Genomic DNA, 18,126 nt, shown 5'->3' with positions numbered 1-18,126 from the left:
GTAAGTGCTTCCTCTCCTAATGGTAAGCAGATAATCAAGCGCTGCAATGAGAAAAGCCAGCTGTTGGAGCTGTTTAATAAATTATGTTATTCGTTGTGTTCTATTAATTTATGATAAACAACAAAGTATAATAAGAAGGAATAATAAGGAAAACAAATGAGGAAGAAAGGATTAGGAAAATGATGTGTTATTGTCTCTGATGGGGAAGGTTAAGTAAGTGAAGACATTCTAAGGAATATTAACTTGTAAATGTAATATATTAGGAAAAACAGCTGCACTTCTATTTTATTATCTAAAACAAACTATGTTTATACAAATTCAACTTTTTAACGACCAAAAACATCCGACTTTTAGTGGAGAGTTGAGAAACTTTTTTAAATACGTTAAAATGCATGCGATTATTATCGATTAAAAAGCATGAGAAAATTCGGTCACATTACATTCGCATTGTTAGGGCTCGTTAATTCTTTTTATCAAACACCCAGCTGTTAAGTTCGAACCGAGCTATAATTGAATTTTAATCGAATGGTAGTTACAAATTTAATTGATGTTACAAGACAATTTCCTAGAAAAATTACTGTTTCCTGTTAGTGACAGTATATTTGTGTGTTTTATTATTAAAAGAATACATGATAAGTAAAAAGTGACAGTGAACGATAAAATATAATCGAATAAGCTGATCTAGTTCTCTCGTTCAGTACAGTGAGTCTTTTGAACGAACTGTATGAACGGTTCTTTATAACTCTGGCCACACTGCATTAAAATTGTATGTCGCGTTGTTCGGCTGTTGCTCGTGTAAAAATTATTGAAATTACACAAACGCACACACCGTAGCCATAAAAACATCTTTTAATGTGAGTAAAAGAACAAGGACGGAACAATGGGAGCCTGTGTATGTCGCATGAATCCCGACAATGAGACAATGAGTGTTTCCTCGGCGAGCGCTTCGCGTCCGGCCAGCGCAGGTGAGTAGCCTTTCCACATCAACATCAATTTGCATCCATTATCAATGTGAAATGCTTTGTTATTGTATGTGTCACATAGGAATCGCTTTGGGGGGCGCTGCGCGCAAGAATCGTCCACTGTGCCATGAGACCATTAAGTGGCGCTCGGACGTCCCATTAACCGAAGGACAATTGCGCTCCAAACGGGACGAGTTTTGGGACACTGCTCCGGCATTTGACGGGCGCAAAGAGATTTGGGATGCGCTCCGAGCGGCCACAAATGCAGCAGAATGTCTGGATTTTCAAATGGCCCAGGCCATATTAGATGGCGCTAATGTGTCCGTGCCCAATGGGTAAGTTTTACCAAATGACTTCTATCAAATAAACCAAACCCCCTCCGCTCCCAACGCGGCTGCATTAAACGCTAATTACTCTTGACGCCACCTACAAAAAATCAATAAAATGTGATTAAATTGACCATATAAATCTATTGATGCCTTCCCACAATATTTTGCATGCCTTCATTTTATTAATTAATAATAATATAACATGGTGTGGATATAAAAATAAATTTGATTAGTAGACCAAATACTTCAAGAAATTCAATTTTTATGGAAAATTGTGTTTTCATTTGTGTACATTAAAAAGAAAGAAAATGACGACAGTTCAGAGTTGTAAACTTTTCAATGTTTAGTATTTACGCTGTGGACATGTAGATATTTTTCGAAGAATAAAATCGAGTCTATTAAGGTGTCCACTTTTGGACTAAAGGTATAAAAAATCGATTTTTGATTGACAGCCAAAATATTCTGTTCGTAATATTCTGGTGCACATCATATCTTGTAATTACAAAGTTGGATCTTTTACATTTTGCTATGCTGTTGATATTATTTGCTCTAAAAGAATGTTTGTTTAGTCAATTGCTGATAAGTTAATGTACCGATGCTGGTAACTTATATACATATAATATCCTTCTCTTGCAGCTACCTCACAGAATGCTACGATGAACTGGGTACACAGTACAAGGTGCCCATTTACTGTCTGTCCTATCCCATTAACATTGTGAAGGAGGAGAATGGACGCGACTCGCCAGCTGAATACTCAGAGCCCGTAGATGGAGGAACCGAAATCTTTCTGAAACTGCGCATATCATCGACAATGACTGATGTTAAACTGCCGGTATACTCAAAGGATACGGTGGGACAGTGCAAGAAAAAGCTGCAGGTGTGTAAGACTAAAACTTTATTTGATTGATAGAGGTTTCAATCTTTAATTTTTTATCATGCAGTCTGTAGAGGGCGTCGATGCATGCTGCCAACGTTGGTTCTACAGCGGTAAGCTGCTGGGCGATAAGGTACCCATTGATGAGTGCAGCATACACCAAGGCTATGTGGTGCAGGTCATTGTTAATACAGAGCACTATAATCACGACAACAGCACGAGTATCGTTCATATGTCGCTTGCGAGCTAGCAATACACCAACTCCATACTAGTCAACTTAGGCATCAACAGCAGCAACAAGCTTTGTGAACAACAGCAACTGGCTAGCAGTGGCAATAACAACAATTCCAAGCACTCCGGCAACAACACAAAGAGCTTTAATGTAAAGCACAAAGAACCAAAACAAAAACATCGACAACTAACGTATTGCATTTATCAAAAGCACACGCATAATGCCAATAGTTTTGTTTTGTTTATATATCAGCTCGCCTTATTGTTGTTCTTGTTGTTGTTGTTGTTGTTGTTGTATTGCTATTGCAAAACATACAATTCTGAGCAAATACAAAAAATTAATGAAAAATGCCTATAAATATAAAAATTAATCATAAATACATATATTTTTCTGATAATAATTATGTATGTTAACAAAATTAAGCAGTCGCTATAAAGAATAATTTGTATAAGCTGCTGTATTGAGTAGAAATATTCAAATATGCGCATGAAATTCACAATTAAAAATCAAATAAACAAATGTACATTTCTCATGAAAACAAAAACAAAACTAGAACTGCAAATTCAGAGGAAAAACGCATAATAATTACAAAATGTTTATTAACTAATTATACGCAAACATTTGTATGTATTGTAAAAAAACAAAAGAACTGTAGTAATTGGCTATAATGAAAAATCAAAGCAAACATTCGCTTAATGTGTCGAAATACTACATCAACTTTTGATACTGTACAAGAAAGCATAAATGTAAAAATGTTGAACGCCGAGCACAAATTCAATGTAAAAATCTTTAACAAAAACAAACGAAATTCAAAAAGAAATTGTTAAATTTAATTCTTGCTCAATGTAGTTAACACAATAGTATAAAGTGGTTGGACAAGGAAACGTTAATATCGGATAGAGTAAACCCAAGTACCTTATAAATGTATATGATTTTTGCTTATAGTTTTAAAGCCATAACAGAAATACAATGAAGTGCTTATTTATTTAAAATATTAAAAAAAAAAAAGAATCTAGTTTTGTATGATTTTCGTTTAAATTATTTATTGCAATATTGAGAAGCACTACAAATTGAGACCATGCGATATTAGATTGAGCAAGTCGCTGTTGAACGCAACAAATGGAATACAATAAATGTTAGCTTTTATAATTATTTAAAATATACCTTTGTCTGGAATCAGTAACGAACAATGTAAACAGTTACTCCGCACCGGCATGTCTTTGCCATTTAATAATTATGTGTACTACTTTATATGCATTTTTTTTAAACAATTTTAATAACTGTAATATATTTAAAAAAAATAAAATAAACTGGAATTGCGAGTCAAGCATTCTTTATCCACGCGCATCCATTTTTTGCAGTAGAGTCAGGAAGGAAAAGGCTGTTGTAATAGTCTGTAAGATAAAAAAGAAAGAATCGATAATAATATGAAAGGTATGTTAATATATTATATTAATATAAAAACACATTACTTACAGCTCTTAATCGGTCCACATTCAGATTGTATATTTTACCAGCAGTCAGTCGAAAGGAGCGACGGGAATTGATCAAGAAAATGATATAATCGCTGCGCAACTGACGCAAATGAAGCTGCCAAGGACTTCGCAGGAGTGCATCCCCACATCGTTGACTATTCTGATATACAACGTCGGCAAAGTAGCAAATGATAAAGAGCTCATAGAGGACCAACAGCAGATACTGGCCCAAGGACACCATGCGCATCAATGAATTGACCGCAGTGCTCTTGATTGAAACAAATGCCACCAGGCACATAAGAAAAGTAACCTCGGCGATTTTGAACAACCAAATGGGATTATAGAAATTTTCCATTTTTTCCAGAATTGATATAATATAATGATGTTGCTGCACACAGCGCGTCAACGAATGGTTGAAGGCGGCGGGAAAGTTGGTAAAATTGTCTGGTTTTTGTTGCTGTATCAGTTTTTCCAGTGGAGTCGTAATTTCTGAGGAGTAACAAAATTGATTTAACTCGTCATCCGCCACAGATTGTGCTTTTTGGAGTTTACTGTGAAGTCGAAAAGAATAAATCGGTAAGATTTATTGCATGATTTTGTTTTGTCTATGTAGGGAAATAACCTTAGCACGGCCATATTGGCGCCCATCTTCAAATAACTGGTAGCTAGAATATTTTTCAGGCTACAGAACAACACATCATACTGGCCAGATATTAGTATACCTAGAACCATATGAAAACCACTGGAGGAAGCAAAGGCGGCAGCCACTTGAATCTGTCCGACAGCCTGGAGAAAGAAAACCAATTCGTAGACAATCGGTTGCTGTAGAAAATAACAATATACAAGAGCTCGCATTTTTGACTTCATTCGGACTTACGTTATAATCAAACGGATACCAGCATGCTAAGGGCAGACTTCCGTCTCGGTAAACTATGGGTAGCACCAGCCAGAATATGGTTCCCACAAAGCAACAGTAGACATAGCTTTTGATCCATAAATTAGACTGTCGCAGGGCTCCCGTGACGGTCACATAGGTAAACCCCTGCGGCGAGCGTATCTGATGTTTTTCATTGACAGCTGATTATCTCGTTTAAAAGCCTGTGTCTGAAGCGTCGGAAGTATAACTTCATGGTGATGGTCCACAGGTAAATGACCGTTTGTATCAGACAGTTGACCAGAAACTCCAGATCACCTTGGCCGTAGTAAGTGTAGATAGTATAGATAAACAATACCGCGATGTGCACGCACACAAAATAATTAAATATCTCGTAGATCCAATTCAACGCGATTAGCAAGAGATTTAGGCAGCTGCCTCGATTTCCCATTCGAAATGGATACATGCCAGCCACGCGCATTGTCGAGAGTATAAAGACGAACAGATCGCGGCGCTGCGACTCCTCCTCAATTGGAATATCCGAGCACTTCATGCTGTTCTATGCTAATCGAACAGGATTCGAACTTTCACGCTTTTAAATAGGCTGTGGATACTTGTAATTATGTGTGTTTATATATAAACTTTAAATTATTAGCTACGAGGCAACCATTTGCTGTCAAAACTTTTGATTGAAATTATATATATTGTTAATAAGTAATAAGCCAAAAACTTTTTAAATACTTTAATTGGTTTCAATGGCAGCCTGTGCAACCAACCAATCGAAAGAAGAAAAGAAAATTTTAATAATGCTTGGAGAATGCTTAAATTGAACATAATATTTGTTGAAATTAAAAAGCTTAGAGACAAATTTATTTCTTTTTGCAATATATTCCAGAGTGAACATTTTGAGAATCAAGAAAAATATTAAAAAAGTTAAGAAAGTCATGCGAGGTAAATAATCAAGACCTGGAGAAATCTGATTAGTTAATCTGTTATATATATATATATGATTAGTTAATTAATTTTTGATATAAATGGGGATTTCCTTCATTTTCTTTTTCAACTTTAAATACATATTATACATAAATATACTGTAATAGATGTGAACAATCTAAGATCATTATTTTTGTATATGGTCGAGACCTACTTCATAGACAATGTCGCATACCGTAACTCGATTGCATATATATATATATATATATATATATATGATTAGTTAATTTGTTATATGTATATATATATATGATTAGTTCATTAACTATAGATATAAAAGAGGATTTCCTTAATTTTTGTATACATAAATATACTGTAATAAGTGCGAACAACCTAAGATCAATTTTTTATAGCCGAGACATACTTCATAGACAATGTCGCATACCCTAAATCGATTGCAGTGTACTTAGAAACGCACAAGAATTAATCAGAGGTAAGTACTAAACGGTTTCAGTTTTGGCATTGGCATCGAGACATCGAGTTCCATAATTCAATTACATTATGGTATTTCTTTGCTGTACTTTAGTGATTTCCGATTGAAGAGTAAAGTAATTCAACTTATTCCCTATATTAATTGTGGAAGGGTGGTAAATTATTATTAAATTATTTTTATGCCAGTAAAGCCGTCATAAAGTCTGGTCTTGTATAAGAATTTAAACAACTTGTGTATATTTTTGATTCATTCCTTAATTGGCTTTTATTTATTTTATTGTAATTACTGCGATTTTCGGCGATGTGAGACAACATGAGGTACATATATGCATATAGGAAATGAAGCGTAAAGCGAACAATATAATTGTGTATGGACTAAATAAATGATTGGTTAATGTAAAAAAAGATGTAAAATACACATGAAAAACACTTTGAATATTATTGTAAACTCAATCTATGTTTAGCTGACGGAAGGTGCCCTCCATGCCGAACAGATCATCGCTTGTCTTTGGTGCGCCTGGGCGTAATGATTCATTTGCCTTCTTGTCCTCCTGCTCCTTGAACCATTCGGTATTATCAGCCAATTTCTGTTTCCACCACTGGTTGAGCTCAACAATTGGTCCCGCCTTGCCGCCGTACTCATTGGGCAGCAGGTCGCGTGGCACCACCTTGTACAGGCTCTCCACATCGTTGTGGAAGGTAATTCGGCTGCGGATCTTCTCCTTGACGAAGGGCTTAACAAAGTTGAAAATGGTGTCCACCAATGGCGAAATATTGATCACATGCACCTCCTTCACCTTAACCGGATACGCCTCCTGTACGGCAATCAAAAACTTCTTCACCACCGTCGGCGAGAATTTAGCAAAATGCGATGCACTGGCTACAGCCGCATCCAGGATGAACACATCGCCGGCAATGCCGACGGACTCCTCCGCCAAGCGGATATCGCCAATCATCAGAGCCACTTTCATTGCGTCCAGAATATGGTGTGGCTGAAAGTCGCAATCGATGCCTCGAATAAACGTAATGCGTCGTCCATTGGGGGTAATTCCCGGCAGTGTGGGGCAGTGACTGCAAAGAGAGAAGCCATCATATTAGGTAGGATAATCGAAGGTATGCTGTTAATTATAAATACACATAGTCCAGGACAATGTTCAACTCCTCGCGATTGATGTCACGATTGGCGAAAAACTCGGGCACCGCATTTCGCATCGTATAGTACATGTCCAGCTTCTTCTTCACTTTCTCCAGGCTGAATTTGCAGCCCCGCAAGAATGTTGTCAGACGCATATCGTCCATATCCTTCGGCAGATGCGGTTGGGTCTCCAGCCACTCGCGAATCAGTTTAATATCACGCTCAATATCAGCTGGATCCTCGGGTTCGCGCAACTCCTCGCGAATGCTTACTCGCTGTGCGGGTGTGGGATGTAGCATCATCATCTGATCAAGTAAAGACAAGGAATACCAGTTGAAATAATGCCAACAATTAAGTTGTCGTTTCCCTTTTTGAGTTGAATACAGAAAGAACGAATGCATATTATAAGTACACCTAATTCTGTTTTTACACGGTAGATTGGTCCCCGTGAAAAAAAAAACACATTGATCGTATGCAAAAATATGTGATTGATTCATTATCTCTAAAACCTATTGAATCACATATGCACTCTAAGTTTGAAAGTAAATTAAATTAAATGTATGACAAGTTCAGGAACTAAAAGCAATTATGTAAAACAACTATGTTGTTAACAAAAAGAATAGGTTTTTATTTTTTGGCTGACCTTTTATCTTAATACGTTAAAATTAAACTTAATGTAAGGTGGGAAAAACAAATTCTTCTATAAAAAATTTTCGTTACTAAACACGTGTGATTGCATTGATAGTTTACAAAATATTAACAATTGCACTGACAAGTTAATTTGCTTGCATGCACAAAAAGGGGATTCACCTAAATATGTCCTTAAATCTAACAGATAATAGTCTAGCAGTAAAAAGACTTAAAAGAGTGCATATTCTCGATCTCCCGGATAGATAAATAAAATAAGTACAACTTCAACGTGACATGCAAAATATGTAAGTAAATTATAATAGTAGGTTTCACTGGAAATTTTCTATTCCTGTTCATTTTAATTAAAGCTAACTAAATTTACTTATTGTCTCAAGACAGAGTGTAAATAAACAAAATTTCAAAAAAAAAACTTAATTTGTGATATAAACATATTTAACACATTTAAGCCCAAAAGATTTAAAATCGTGCGAAATGGCTTAAAATTGTGAAAAAAATTAAAAATTTTATATTTTACCAAATTTTATCATCAAGCCGTATTAAATTAAAATCGTGTAAAACAGAATTAAGTGTATTAAGGCGAAGGCAGAAAAAAATCTAAATGCATTTAATAAATAATAAATAAAAATAAGAATAAAAGATTAGCAAATCAAGTAACTTGTCTCTTTCAAGCCGAACAACTTTCCTTATATTGTCTGGTAAACCCATCAGACCCATTTGCTACTTGGCCAATAATTATTTTTGGACGTCTTATCTTCTATCTAACATTCATTTTTAGATTTTAATTGAGCTACTGCGAAATGTCTACCCGAAGTCACACGCGACTGCGTCGTGTCATTAACATGGCCCGACCCCTTATACGATTTTATACTTATTGTCAAAATGTAGCCCCCGCCGTGGTTAGACCCGGGCCCAGTCAAGGTACTGTCACGCCCACTTGCGTAAGGTGTTTCGCTCGGCCCAAATCAACTGCGAAGCGACCTCAAAATAAAAACTGTTCATGGTTCACGTTTATTTGGCAATTTCAGTTGACTTTTGATACACAAGCAGCAATTATAACAACAACAACAACAACAACATATGACTCCATAAAAGTGAGTACAAAACAAGAAGAAAAAAAACTACACCAAAAACAACAATAACAAATAAAAAGGTTTGAATAATGTAGCTCTTATGCAAATTCAAAACGTAAACAAATTTCAGCGTTAATTGAGCCGGAAAAGCAATATTTAAGACTTTTGCCTCAAACACTTGTATTTAAATGTATGTTTTGTAATTAAGATAGGGTCTCGGCTACGCCACACTTTGACCTCCCATCGGTTATTTCTCTATATTATTATTGATGCTCTCTCTATTTGACTTTGGTTCATATACTCTTTGCTTTTTTCGTGGCTTGAGAATGCGAAAATATTTCGCCTATTGACTATAATAACATAATTCTTTGAGAGGTGGCTGTATCTATAAACTTCTGCAAAATATAAGGAAAACTTATAGAAGAAGACAAACCATTTCGAAAACGAATTGTGGGTTGAAATGAATTTGATTTAAGGGATTGGTTAGTCAAGAGATGGAACTTTAAAGTTATTCAAATGTGGTATTCATACAGCAATTGTAATCTTTATTTTATTTTGATTAATTTGAAGTACATTTACTGCAGTGTGCAAAAGAAAAAACGAGAAAGAAGGGCTATCTTCGGCACGCCGAAGATTTAATACCCTTGCAGACCCAACCTTTTCATAATGTTCATATTGCTTTGCCCGCACCTATGCCGCGTATGATTAAGATATCTTAAAAAACAAAAAGTTTTTCAAACAACTTAGTTTTCGTCCGATCGTTCCTATGGCAGCTTATGATATAGTAGTCCGGTGTAAATAAGATTTTCCTCAAATGTAGGGAGCATAATAAGACCTATAAATGCCGAGTTTGGTCAAGATATTTAGAAAAACAAAAAAGTTTTCCATACAACAACTTTATTTTCGACCGATCGTTCCTATGGCGGCTATATGATATAGTGGTCCGATGTTGTTAGGATGTTGCATATATATAAGGAGCATAGTTAAACTAGTGAATGCCAAGTTTGGTCCAGATATCTTGATAAACAAAAAAGTTTTTCATATAAGAACCTGCTATGGCAGCTATATGATATAGTAGTCCGATCCAGCTGGTTCCGACATATGTACTGCGTGCAACTGAAAGAGGGACTTTAAAGCTTTAAAGCTGAGAGACTAGTTCGCATAGAAACTGACAGACAGACAGAGGGACATGGCTATATCGACTCGGCTTTTGATACTGATCAAGAATATATATATTTTGGGAGATGTCTCCTTCTTTGCGTTACACATTTCACGACAAAATTATAATATCCTCTGCAAGTGTATGCAGACTCATTGAGGTCAGTTATACGAAAAGCGAATGCAACATTTTGTGGTTAATCTTAAAACACAAATTGTTGCAAAAGCTAAACGAAAATTGCACACATATTTCCAAACCACGTGCTGTATGGTATATGCATTCCCTCAGCAGGAACCACATCAACCAAGACCCACAACAATTACTATCGGTTGCAACTTTGATTAACGTGGATGTATATATTGTATATATTGGATCCGTATGTGCTGCTTGGGTATTATGAGGCAACTAGGCACACAATTCTCTATGTTATTGCTGCTGCTGCTAATGGCCATTGCGTTTACTGCAAATGTTGCCTGCAACAACTTCAAATATTGCGAAAATCTTCGTGAAAACCAAATGTAAGGCGGCTAAAACAGAAACGGGTTTATTGCCTGGCTTTTGGTCTTTGGCTCCAACTGGTACTCCGTTTCTATTTCCCTCTGTCTTCTCTGCATATATCGTAGTTATATGCCATTATTGTTATTACTTTAATGTTGCTTATGTTGCTTCGTATTTGCTTTGTACTTGTGTACTATTTCGGTAGTCAGACTCTTTTAGCTGATGGGGGTTGAGGGAATGATTGATATATTTGCCAAGTTGAAAGTTTAATTGCAATTAAAACTTGGACAATATGGTGTGAGGCTTGGCTTGGCCAACATTTACATTTGTATATCTTGTCAATTTTGTTTATTTTTAAATCACTTTTATTAAAAACGGAAATTCCTTCAGAAACGACTTAAGGAATTTTTCAGATTATTTAATTATTTTTTATTACTATTTTCAGGCAATTTAAGACCGTTTATAATAACATTCTTTTCTTCTTTGAGCACAATTCGACTGCACATGATTTGTACACATTTTATTATTGTTATTTCACTCATTTAAATTCCATGCTGCATTTCGGATTTGTGTGTGCGAATACATGACAAAGATGTGAAATGCAAATTTATATTGGTATGCGGAATTTATATAGAATATCGGATAAAAGACCATGTTGATTTTGGTTTTCCTGAATAACCGGCTCAATGTAGAGTCGAATGAGTATTACAGCTCACCTTGATTGCGTTGTTAATGGGTTAGTTAGTCAGCTGGTAATCCTTTTTGGGAGCTTTGGTTTTAGGTATCCAATGGGTAACGTAGCAGTGGAATATTAGACGCACAAAACTCGACCGAAGCGCTGAAGACGGTAACTAAATCTGATCGTATTGAAACAAGTTGCAGCGCATATAAATACTTCCACGCGAGCAACGACGACAACGAAAAAGCCAGCTGACGAGCGACCACGACGACGTTTGCAATAGCAACAACAGCATGAGCAGAAGAAAACCGAAAGCCGTTAAACAGATCATGCCAAGAAAATCGGTCAAAGAGAAAAATCTGCACGAACCAGCCACTGTCTGCATCTGCGTAAGTTTTCGCGGCCTGGTGTCGAGGGGCGAGGGGCGCGGAGCGAGGGGCGAAAGCTCTGCTGGCATTTGCGCAAGAGAAGTTCAATGAGCGCACAACGGCCACAGACCCGCCACGCTCCACTGCCCGCCGTTCAGACGAACTGCAGCAACACAACGGTCGGTCAGCCCCAAAATGTTGTCAGCCAAGCTTAGCCAAGTTCCGAACCGTGCAGTTGTAGTAGTAGCTAGCCAAGTTTGTGTCCTAAGTCTTTAATTTTTGTTCTTCGAAAATGCGCTGCCCCGCCCTTTGCAGGCTGGTCCAACAGTTAGCCACGCTAAAAACAGCTGCGTGCAAGCTGTAAAAATATATATATATATATTTTTCTACTTTCCAAGTGTTTCCACGAAATAAAAATAATACTTAGTAATATCTCATGCCCGCCATGTGAGCTCTGACGAAAACGGTGCGGCAGACAAAATGTGTAGCTAAATCGTTGCCAATCGGCGAATATAATTGAAACGCATTGGCGTGCGCACATTGGATTTCAACTCAAATAAGTTTTGCCATAATTATTTCATATTTTTTTTTTCGACATTTTTCAATTAAGCAATTTAACAAAGCAGTCTACAGCTATACGCTACTATACGATTTTTACCAACATCGCTAGAGTCGTTGAACTTGTGCCAGTGCCAGGAGTGTTTCCTCATTTTCATTCAAATGAAAAACGTTTTCCATAATGCACAGCGGTCATAACTTTGCCACGGATTGCGTTTAAGCTTCATTTCTTTTTTATTGTTCCACTTGATGATTGCCAACAATTGTTAACACTCTTAAATGGGCTTTTATAAAAAATGTCCAACTTTCAAGTGCTGAAGGTTAAGCTTAAAATTAAAATTAAATATTGTAGATATGGAACAATTTTTATGATGTTATGCTCATAGATATAAGCTAAGCTTCAGCTTTCGCCTTGCATTTATGTAATTTATTCAGTATCTTTAGTTTAGGGCCAATAAATGTTGCCAACAGTAAAACTAACAATTTTATACCGTACATGTAATTTTGGCTAAGTTTGTTAAAGTATTCAAAGGAATTTACGAAATGGCTTAAAAAACAATAACAAATCGAGTTTAACAAAAAAAAAACTCGCATATAAATAAGAAATTAATGACTAAAAAATGTTGCCCTTTACTGCTTTCTTCCTCACCTGTCTACAATTTAAGCCCAACAACAAGTACAAGTAACAAAGCGAAGAAAAGTAATTAAACAGTAGACTAATAAATTAAGCAGCTGCTGCCCATGTTTGTTGTTGCATTGCGCACAAGTCAAGAAACTTTCATTGCCAGACGAAAGTCTCTGCCATAAAGAAATTAACAGCAAGCACTCATGTAAGCACAAGAGGAAGACGAGAAGGAAATATAAACCAGAAGAAGAAGAAGAAGAAGAAGAAGGTAACTTGTTGTTGCAAGCTCAAACACACACACACACACACACACACACACAAGTAAGCAGATATTTCGTGTTTCCTGTTTTAGTGTCAGGCAATTAAAGCCGTTAGAAGACTTTAAATTCCAACCCCAACAACAGCCCCCTCCCCTCCCCTCCCCTCCCTGGATCCCTATCTACCGCACACAGCCGTGGCCGCATTTAAGTAAAGTGCGAGTTGTGTAGCGTTGCTTTGAGTTCAGCTCGGTTCAGTTCAGTTCAGTTGCAGTTGGACCTAAAGCTAGTGTTGGGCAATTCGACAAATCATAAACGCGCGCTTTCAAAATATGTGTGTGTGTGTGCGCGTTTGTGCGTGTGTGTGACTTTAAATTACATTTTTGCCACATTTCGTTCAAAACTCTCAACACACTTTAATTGCCAACTTCAATTGTTGTTGCAGTAACTGACTTAACTAACAGCTGCCTTTGTTAGCTCTTAATGTGCCTGCCAAAAAATATAAAAAAAGAGCTGAAAAATGGCAGACTAGAAATCGGTATTAATAATTTATATTCAATTAAGCGAGATTTGCTCATCTGTCCAGCTAAAATTGTTGGCATGCAGCGAAGCGTGCACTGCTCAAGAGTTAATTTTTTGCACGTGGGCGAGAATAATGTTGGTCGGTGCTTAGGATGATGATGATGATAAGTATTAAAGGGCAACGAGATAAAGGGGATTAGGAGCTGCTTTCATGAAGCTATTATTCAGAAATTAAAACGTTATTAAATTATTCTTGGTTCACCTTATTTTTTTTTAAATTACAGATAATACTTACCTAAATTGCAATAGATTTTATTCTAGTTTTTATACCCCGAACCCATTGAAAATAGGTAAAAAGGTTATAATGTATTTGTGCAAATGTATGTAACATGCAGCAGGATGCTTCTCCGACCCATAAAGTATATATATTTTTTATCAGCAAATTAGTTTTCGATATTCAATAACTTGCCCCGTTTCCAAGTAATCGATAAAAATCGATATCGAAATCCTGTTTTTTGAGCAATTTTGGTCAATAATAAGAGCTAGATTCACCTAACTTGACATATATGTAGCTTCTAGAATATATCACATATATATGGTGTATTTCATTTTATAGCGATCGCCACCTCACCGCTACCACCACAAAGCTATAAATCAAGTTAAAAAACCAACTTTTATTGCCCACCAAATTTTAGCCGAAATTTTAATGCAATTGACTTTTTGAGAATACACAAATGTTCTATAGCACAATAAGATGTACTGTAGAATCTTTCATTAAGATCGGTTAAGAAACACAAAAGTTATTAAAGAAAATGTGTTTTGGCTGGCATCGTGTTTGCGGCAGGTAGCGCAAATTGCAAGAATTTCTGTATACAAACACACACATTCATGCGCCTCTTCATTGAATTCTATCAACAGCATTGCAATTGCGATTGTATTGTTTTCTGTGCTGCTATTTTAATCCGTTTTTTCCCCATCAACACTCAATTCTTGCTGTGGCTGTTGAGTAGAGGCGGTTGCAAGTAGTGCGGAATATTACGAGTTCGAGACCTATCGAGGCGACACTTTTTCCTTTTCTTTTTTATTTTATTTTTATTACTGCTGAAGCAACCGAGCGCATTTGGTGTTGGGAGATGGGGGTTCAGGGTATTCCCTAGTCGGGAGCTCCCGACTAGAGCCTCTTACTTGTTTAAAAGTGCTGTTTTGCATTTATTTGAGTTTGTACTACACATTTATTTGTTGTTCGCAGTAATAGGCAAAGCACTACACTTATTGATAATATTGCAAAGAATTCAAAAAAAGAGTGTGCTTAATTAGTAGTAGAAAACTAGTAGTTGCTGCTTAGATTCGATAACAAGTACATAATTTGGGGGTAATGTTATTGCTGACTGTGCGGCTATCGTTAGGTATAAAGTTTGACACAATTTGTTGACACGGACAACAAGCAATATAATTGATCAACCTTGAGGTGGATACAGTTGTTGTTAAGACTCTGAACACAACTCATTTAAGTTGTACCAGCACCATAAAGTAAGTGACAACAGCACCGAGCACCTGAAAGAGTTTGAAATTATAAATGGCTTGCACGGGGATAACCAATACTTACCGAGGCAAACAAATCCAGTGACACAGTAAAGAACTTTGCCCCCGATATGCTCATTGCCTTTTGGCATTGCTGGCAAACAATCTGCACAAAAGTCTTGGCCTCCTCAGAGCCATCATACCAATGGCAGGAGTAGGCAGCCTCCATGACAGACGAGCTCTGTGTACGGCGTAACGAGTTAGTGCAAGTCTTTTTTCCTACAGAAATGTTCGCTCACCTCCTCAATCAGACGGTTGCCGAAAATGCAAAAGTGAAATACCTGCGCCAGTGCATAACCCAAATATCCAATTACCGTAAAGGCATACACGTTAACCCCATTGATTTTGGTTGCCTGATAAGCCAGCAGCGTGAGCATAATTGTCGAAACAAGCATATGTAAGAGCAGAGCAGCGCCGTAGGTATCCCCAATGGCAGCCACCAACCTAAAGCCAAAGGTTGTATAAGAAAGGTCAGCAATTGTGTTAAGCATGTAATTGATTCATAACGAGAAAGAAGGGCTATCTTTGGCACGCCGAAGATTTAATACACTTGCAGACCCAACCTTTTCATAATGCTTTGACCGTATCTAAGAAGTACAGGGAAAATAGTTAATAAAGACTATGGTTAAGATATCTTGAAAAACAAAAGTTTTTCATACAACTTAATTTTAGACAGATCGTTCCTATGGAAGCTATATGATATAGTAAACCGATATAAATAAGATTTTGCTTAAATGTAGGGAACATGTTATAAATGGCAAGTTTGGTCAAGATATCTTGACCTACTTTTCGACCGATCGTTTCTATGGCAGCTATATGATATAGTGGTCCGTGGCTCCGACATGTGTACTGCGTGCAACAGAAAGGGGGACTTCTATAAAGATAGCGTTAAAACTGAGATACTAGTTCTCATAGAAACAGACGGACTGACAGACGGATAGACGGACATGGCTATAAAGACTCAGCTGTTGATACTGATCAAGAATATAAATACTTTACGGGGTCGGAGTTGTCTTCTTCTATGCGTTACACATTTTACGACAAAAAATCGAATACCCTCTGCAAGGGTATAAAAAATGCATCAGGTGTGCAGCAAAATAATATTTCACTCTATCTTTATAAAGCCAGAAAATTAGTAAAAATATAAGCTGTGCATTTCTATTGCTTAATAAATTTGAGTTAAATTGAACGTTTAATTAAAATTGCACTTTCAAGCCCATAGAAAGCCCACACAATCATATTTTGCTCTATCTATCTATCTATCTATCTATGTATCATATTTTTCCATCTATTTTGTTATTTAGTTTTCGTGTGGAACACAAATCGTATTTGAGTTTTAGCCTTTTTTTTTTAGGATTGGACTCACCTGACGACGTGCTTGTGACGCTCCACCCAATATTTGATAGCACTGCGAACCATCATTTCCTGTTTTTTGGTGAGTCCATTGGGATTATTGGCCAGGTTGCCGTTGCCATTTGCGCCGGCGTTGAAGGACTGCAGTGTGGATGGCGCTCGGAACTGAGCTCCCCAATCTGCTTTGGTACTGTATATACCTGTCATGTCCAGGTCGGTGACTGGTTCCTTCTCTGCAATTAAATTTGAGCTAAGCATGCGATCAGTTAACTTGGACCAAAAACACACCCTCGTTGTGTATCAGCCCCGACTTGGAGTTGGCTGACAGCGATCTGAAAAGCGCCGCTGAGTTGGGTCTGTATGTGTCCAGCGAGGCGGAGAGTTCCATTAATGGCTTCATGATGCCCTTCAGGTGCTGCAATTGCTCGCAGGCAAAAATTAACCAGGAGCAAAACATGACATCGCACAAATTGGAGTGCACCATTGAGAAGAGCACATAATAAACCTGAAGTGCAAAGCTAATCATATAGAACATGCCATGGCTGGCATCCCACGGATAGAAAGCTTTAATTGGCAGCCTAGGTATCTCCACGGTTATGCTCGAATTTGTCTCCTTATCCACCGCAAACTTCACACTGTCGCCAAAGAACGTGATCGTTGTCCAGGCCGTGGCCGAGGCGAACGTGGTCAGCATTACCAGAAAGAAGAGCTTGCGCATTTTGGCCAAGGCTATCGAGTGATAGCGAGCATCCGATTCGGCAAACAGGGGATGTGTGTTGGCCTGGTTCCAAATGTTTAAAGTTCTGCCACGATCGAAATAAAAGGCAAACTTAAGTCCCATTCCAATTAATAAGTAGTACGCCTGCGCTCACCTGTAAAAGTTTTTTTGGTTTACGGCCAGATAGACGAACTTTACAATGCAATGCGTAAAGAACAACGTGGTTATCGTGTTGCCGGACAACTCATTAACCTCTTCCGCATTCAGCGCCATATTGACCAGAATAAATCCTATCTGCATTATTAGCACTACCATATGCACGGACGAGTAAATCTTCTTCATAAAGCTGCTGCCTCCAGTAAAGTTGTGCATAAACAGTCCGGAATATCTCATTGCCCGTATATTGGGCATCAGATCGGCAACTAAGCCCGTATACTTGCTGGGCTGCATTGTTGTGGCCATTCTCTCGCAGAATAGTTTTCTTCTTATATGTCCTATATCCATTAAATGGAAAGAATTTATATTAAAACCCAGCAAAATCATGCACATTTTCAAGGACTGCGACAGTTTTATGAAAATAAATATTATAAGACAATTTTTAACTGCACTCAAATTAAAAAAAAATTGTTTTTTAAGATTTTAAATAAATTGTTTAAAAGAAAAATAATTTTAATTCCTTGTGCAACATGATTTTAAACTAATTATCAATTAATGTGAACAATGTGAATTTCTTTTTGTAATGCAATCGCAGCCAGTTAACTTGCCTCCTTCGAGTCTTCGA

At 37.1% G+C, this 18,126-nt stretch overlaps 4 protein-coding genes across 6 annotated transcripts; 1 reads left to right on the top strand and 3 right to left on the bottom strand.

Annotated features, from left to right (window-relative positions):
• The first annotated feature begins 737 nt into the window (after window positions 1-737).
• LOC135440985 (ubiquitin domain-containing protein 1) lies at window positions 738-5,467 on the top strand. 3 transcript variants are annotated; one of them, XR_010438376.1, is made up of 9 exons: window positions 738-965; window positions 1,045-1,297; window positions 1,928-2,168; window positions 2,233-3,321; window positions 3,762-3,831; window positions 3,898-4,177; window positions 4,237-4,448; window positions 4,538-5,074; window positions 5,145-5,467. XR_010438376.1 is itself a non-coding variant. In XM_064700416.1 (4 exons), the coding sequence occupies exons 1-4, from the start codon at window positions 881-883 to the stop codon at window positions 2,413-2,415; spliced, it is 762 nt and encodes a 253-aa protein (XP_064556486.1). In that variant the 5' UTR covers window positions 738-880; the 3' UTR covers window positions 2,416-3,738. The 3 variants fall into 3 exon arrangements, 1 of the variants encoding a protein (XP_064556486.1); XR_010438377.1 differs by having other exon boundaries at window positions 3,759-3,831; XM_064700416.1 differs by lacking the exons at window positions 3,762-3,831; window positions 3,898-4,177; window positions 4,237-4,448; window positions 4,538-5,074; window positions 5,145-5,467 and having other exon boundaries at window positions 2,233-3,738.
• Window positions 3,732-5,299, bottom strand: Or83a (Odorant receptor 83a). The gene is given in 5 exon segments (XM_064700367.1): window positions 3,732-3,791; window positions 3,874-4,423; window positions 4,495-4,694; window positions 4,750-4,948; window positions 4,950-5,299. Coding segments are annotated over 5 exon segments (1,359 nt in total).
• A 943-nt stretch (window positions 5,468-6,410) lies between the features above and the next one.
• LOC135440966 (alpha-tocopherol transfer protein-like) lies at window positions 6,411-11,559 on the bottom strand. The gene is made up of 3 exons (XM_064700387.1): window positions 11,401-11,559; window positions 7,307-7,611; window positions 6,411-7,242 (listed from the first exon to the last, which is right to left on the bottom strand). The coding sequence occupies exons 2-3, from the start codon at window positions 7,609-7,611 to the stop codon at window positions 6,621-6,623; spliced, it is 927 nt and encodes a 308-aa protein (XP_064556457.1). The 5' UTR covers window positions 11,401-11,559; the 3' UTR covers window positions 6,411-6,620.
• A 3,238-nt stretch (window positions 11,560-14,797) lies between these two features.
• Orco (odorant receptor co-receptor) lies at window positions 14,798-17,835 on the bottom strand. Its single transcript, XM_064700418.1, has 6 exons — window positions 17,500-17,835; window positions 16,916-17,430; window positions 16,641-16,860; window positions 15,514-15,718; window positions 15,300-15,455; window positions 14,798-15,247 (listed from the first exon to the last, which is right to left on the bottom strand). Exons 1-6 carry the CDS (start codon window positions 17,805-17,807, stop codon window positions 15,197-15,199), a joined length of 1,455 nt encoding a protein of 484 aa, XP_064556488.1. The 5' UTR covers window positions 17,808-17,835; the 3' UTR covers window positions 14,798-15,196.
• Window positions 17,836-18,126: the final 291 nt, after the last annotated feature.

Source organism: Drosophila montana, unplaced genomic scaffold (assembly GCF_035044405.1).
Source record: "Drosophila montana isolate Dmon_TW-CO22-7 unplaced genomic scaffold, ASM3504440v1 contig_1761_1, whole genome shotgun sequence".
In the NCBI taxonomy this organism is placed as follows: Eukaryota; Metazoa; Arthropoda; class Insecta; order Diptera; family Drosophilidae; genus Drosophila; species Drosophila montana.
This window is presented reverse-complemented; position numbering and strand designations above follow the sequence as displayed.

What these genes read in the sequence shown, in the direction of transcription:
- LOC135440985 (XM_064700416.1), top strand. Translation starts at nt 881, where the DNA reads ATGGGAGCCTGTGTATGTCGCATGAATCCCGACAATGAGACAATGAGT. An exon ending in AATGTGTCCGTGCCCAATGG is followed by an intron (nt 1,298 to 1,927) that starts GTAAGTTTTACC and finishes CTTCTCTTGCAG; the next exon opens with CTACCTCACAGAATGCTACG. An exon ending in AGTGCAAGAAAAAGCTGCAG is followed by an intron (nt 2,169 to 2,232) that starts GTGTGTAAGACT and finishes TTTATCATGCAG; the next exon opens with TCTGTAGAGGGCGTCGATGC.
- LOC135440966 (XM_064700387.1), bottom strand. Translation starts at nt 7,611, where the DNA reads ATGATGATGCTACATCCCACACCCGCACAGCGAGTAAGCATTCGCGAG. An exon ending in AACATTGTCCTGGACTATGT is followed by an intron (nt 7,243 to 7,306) that starts GTATTTATAATT and finishes CTCTCTTTGCAG; the next exon opens with TCACTGCCCCACACTGCCGG.
- Orco (XM_064700418.1), bottom strand. Translation starts at nt 17,807, where the DNA reads ATGGCCACAACAATGCAGCCCAGCAAGTATACGGGCTTAGTTGCCGAT. An exon ending in AACCAAAAAAACTTTTACAG is followed by an intron (nt 17,431 to 17,499) that starts GTGAGCGCAGGC and finishes CGATCGTGGCAG; the next exon opens with AACTTTAAACATTTGGAACC. An exon ending in GGGGCTGATACACAACGAGG is followed by an intron (nt 16,861 to 16,915) that starts GTGTGTTTTTGG and finishes ATTTAATTGCAG; the next exon opens with AGAAGGAACCAGTCACCGAC.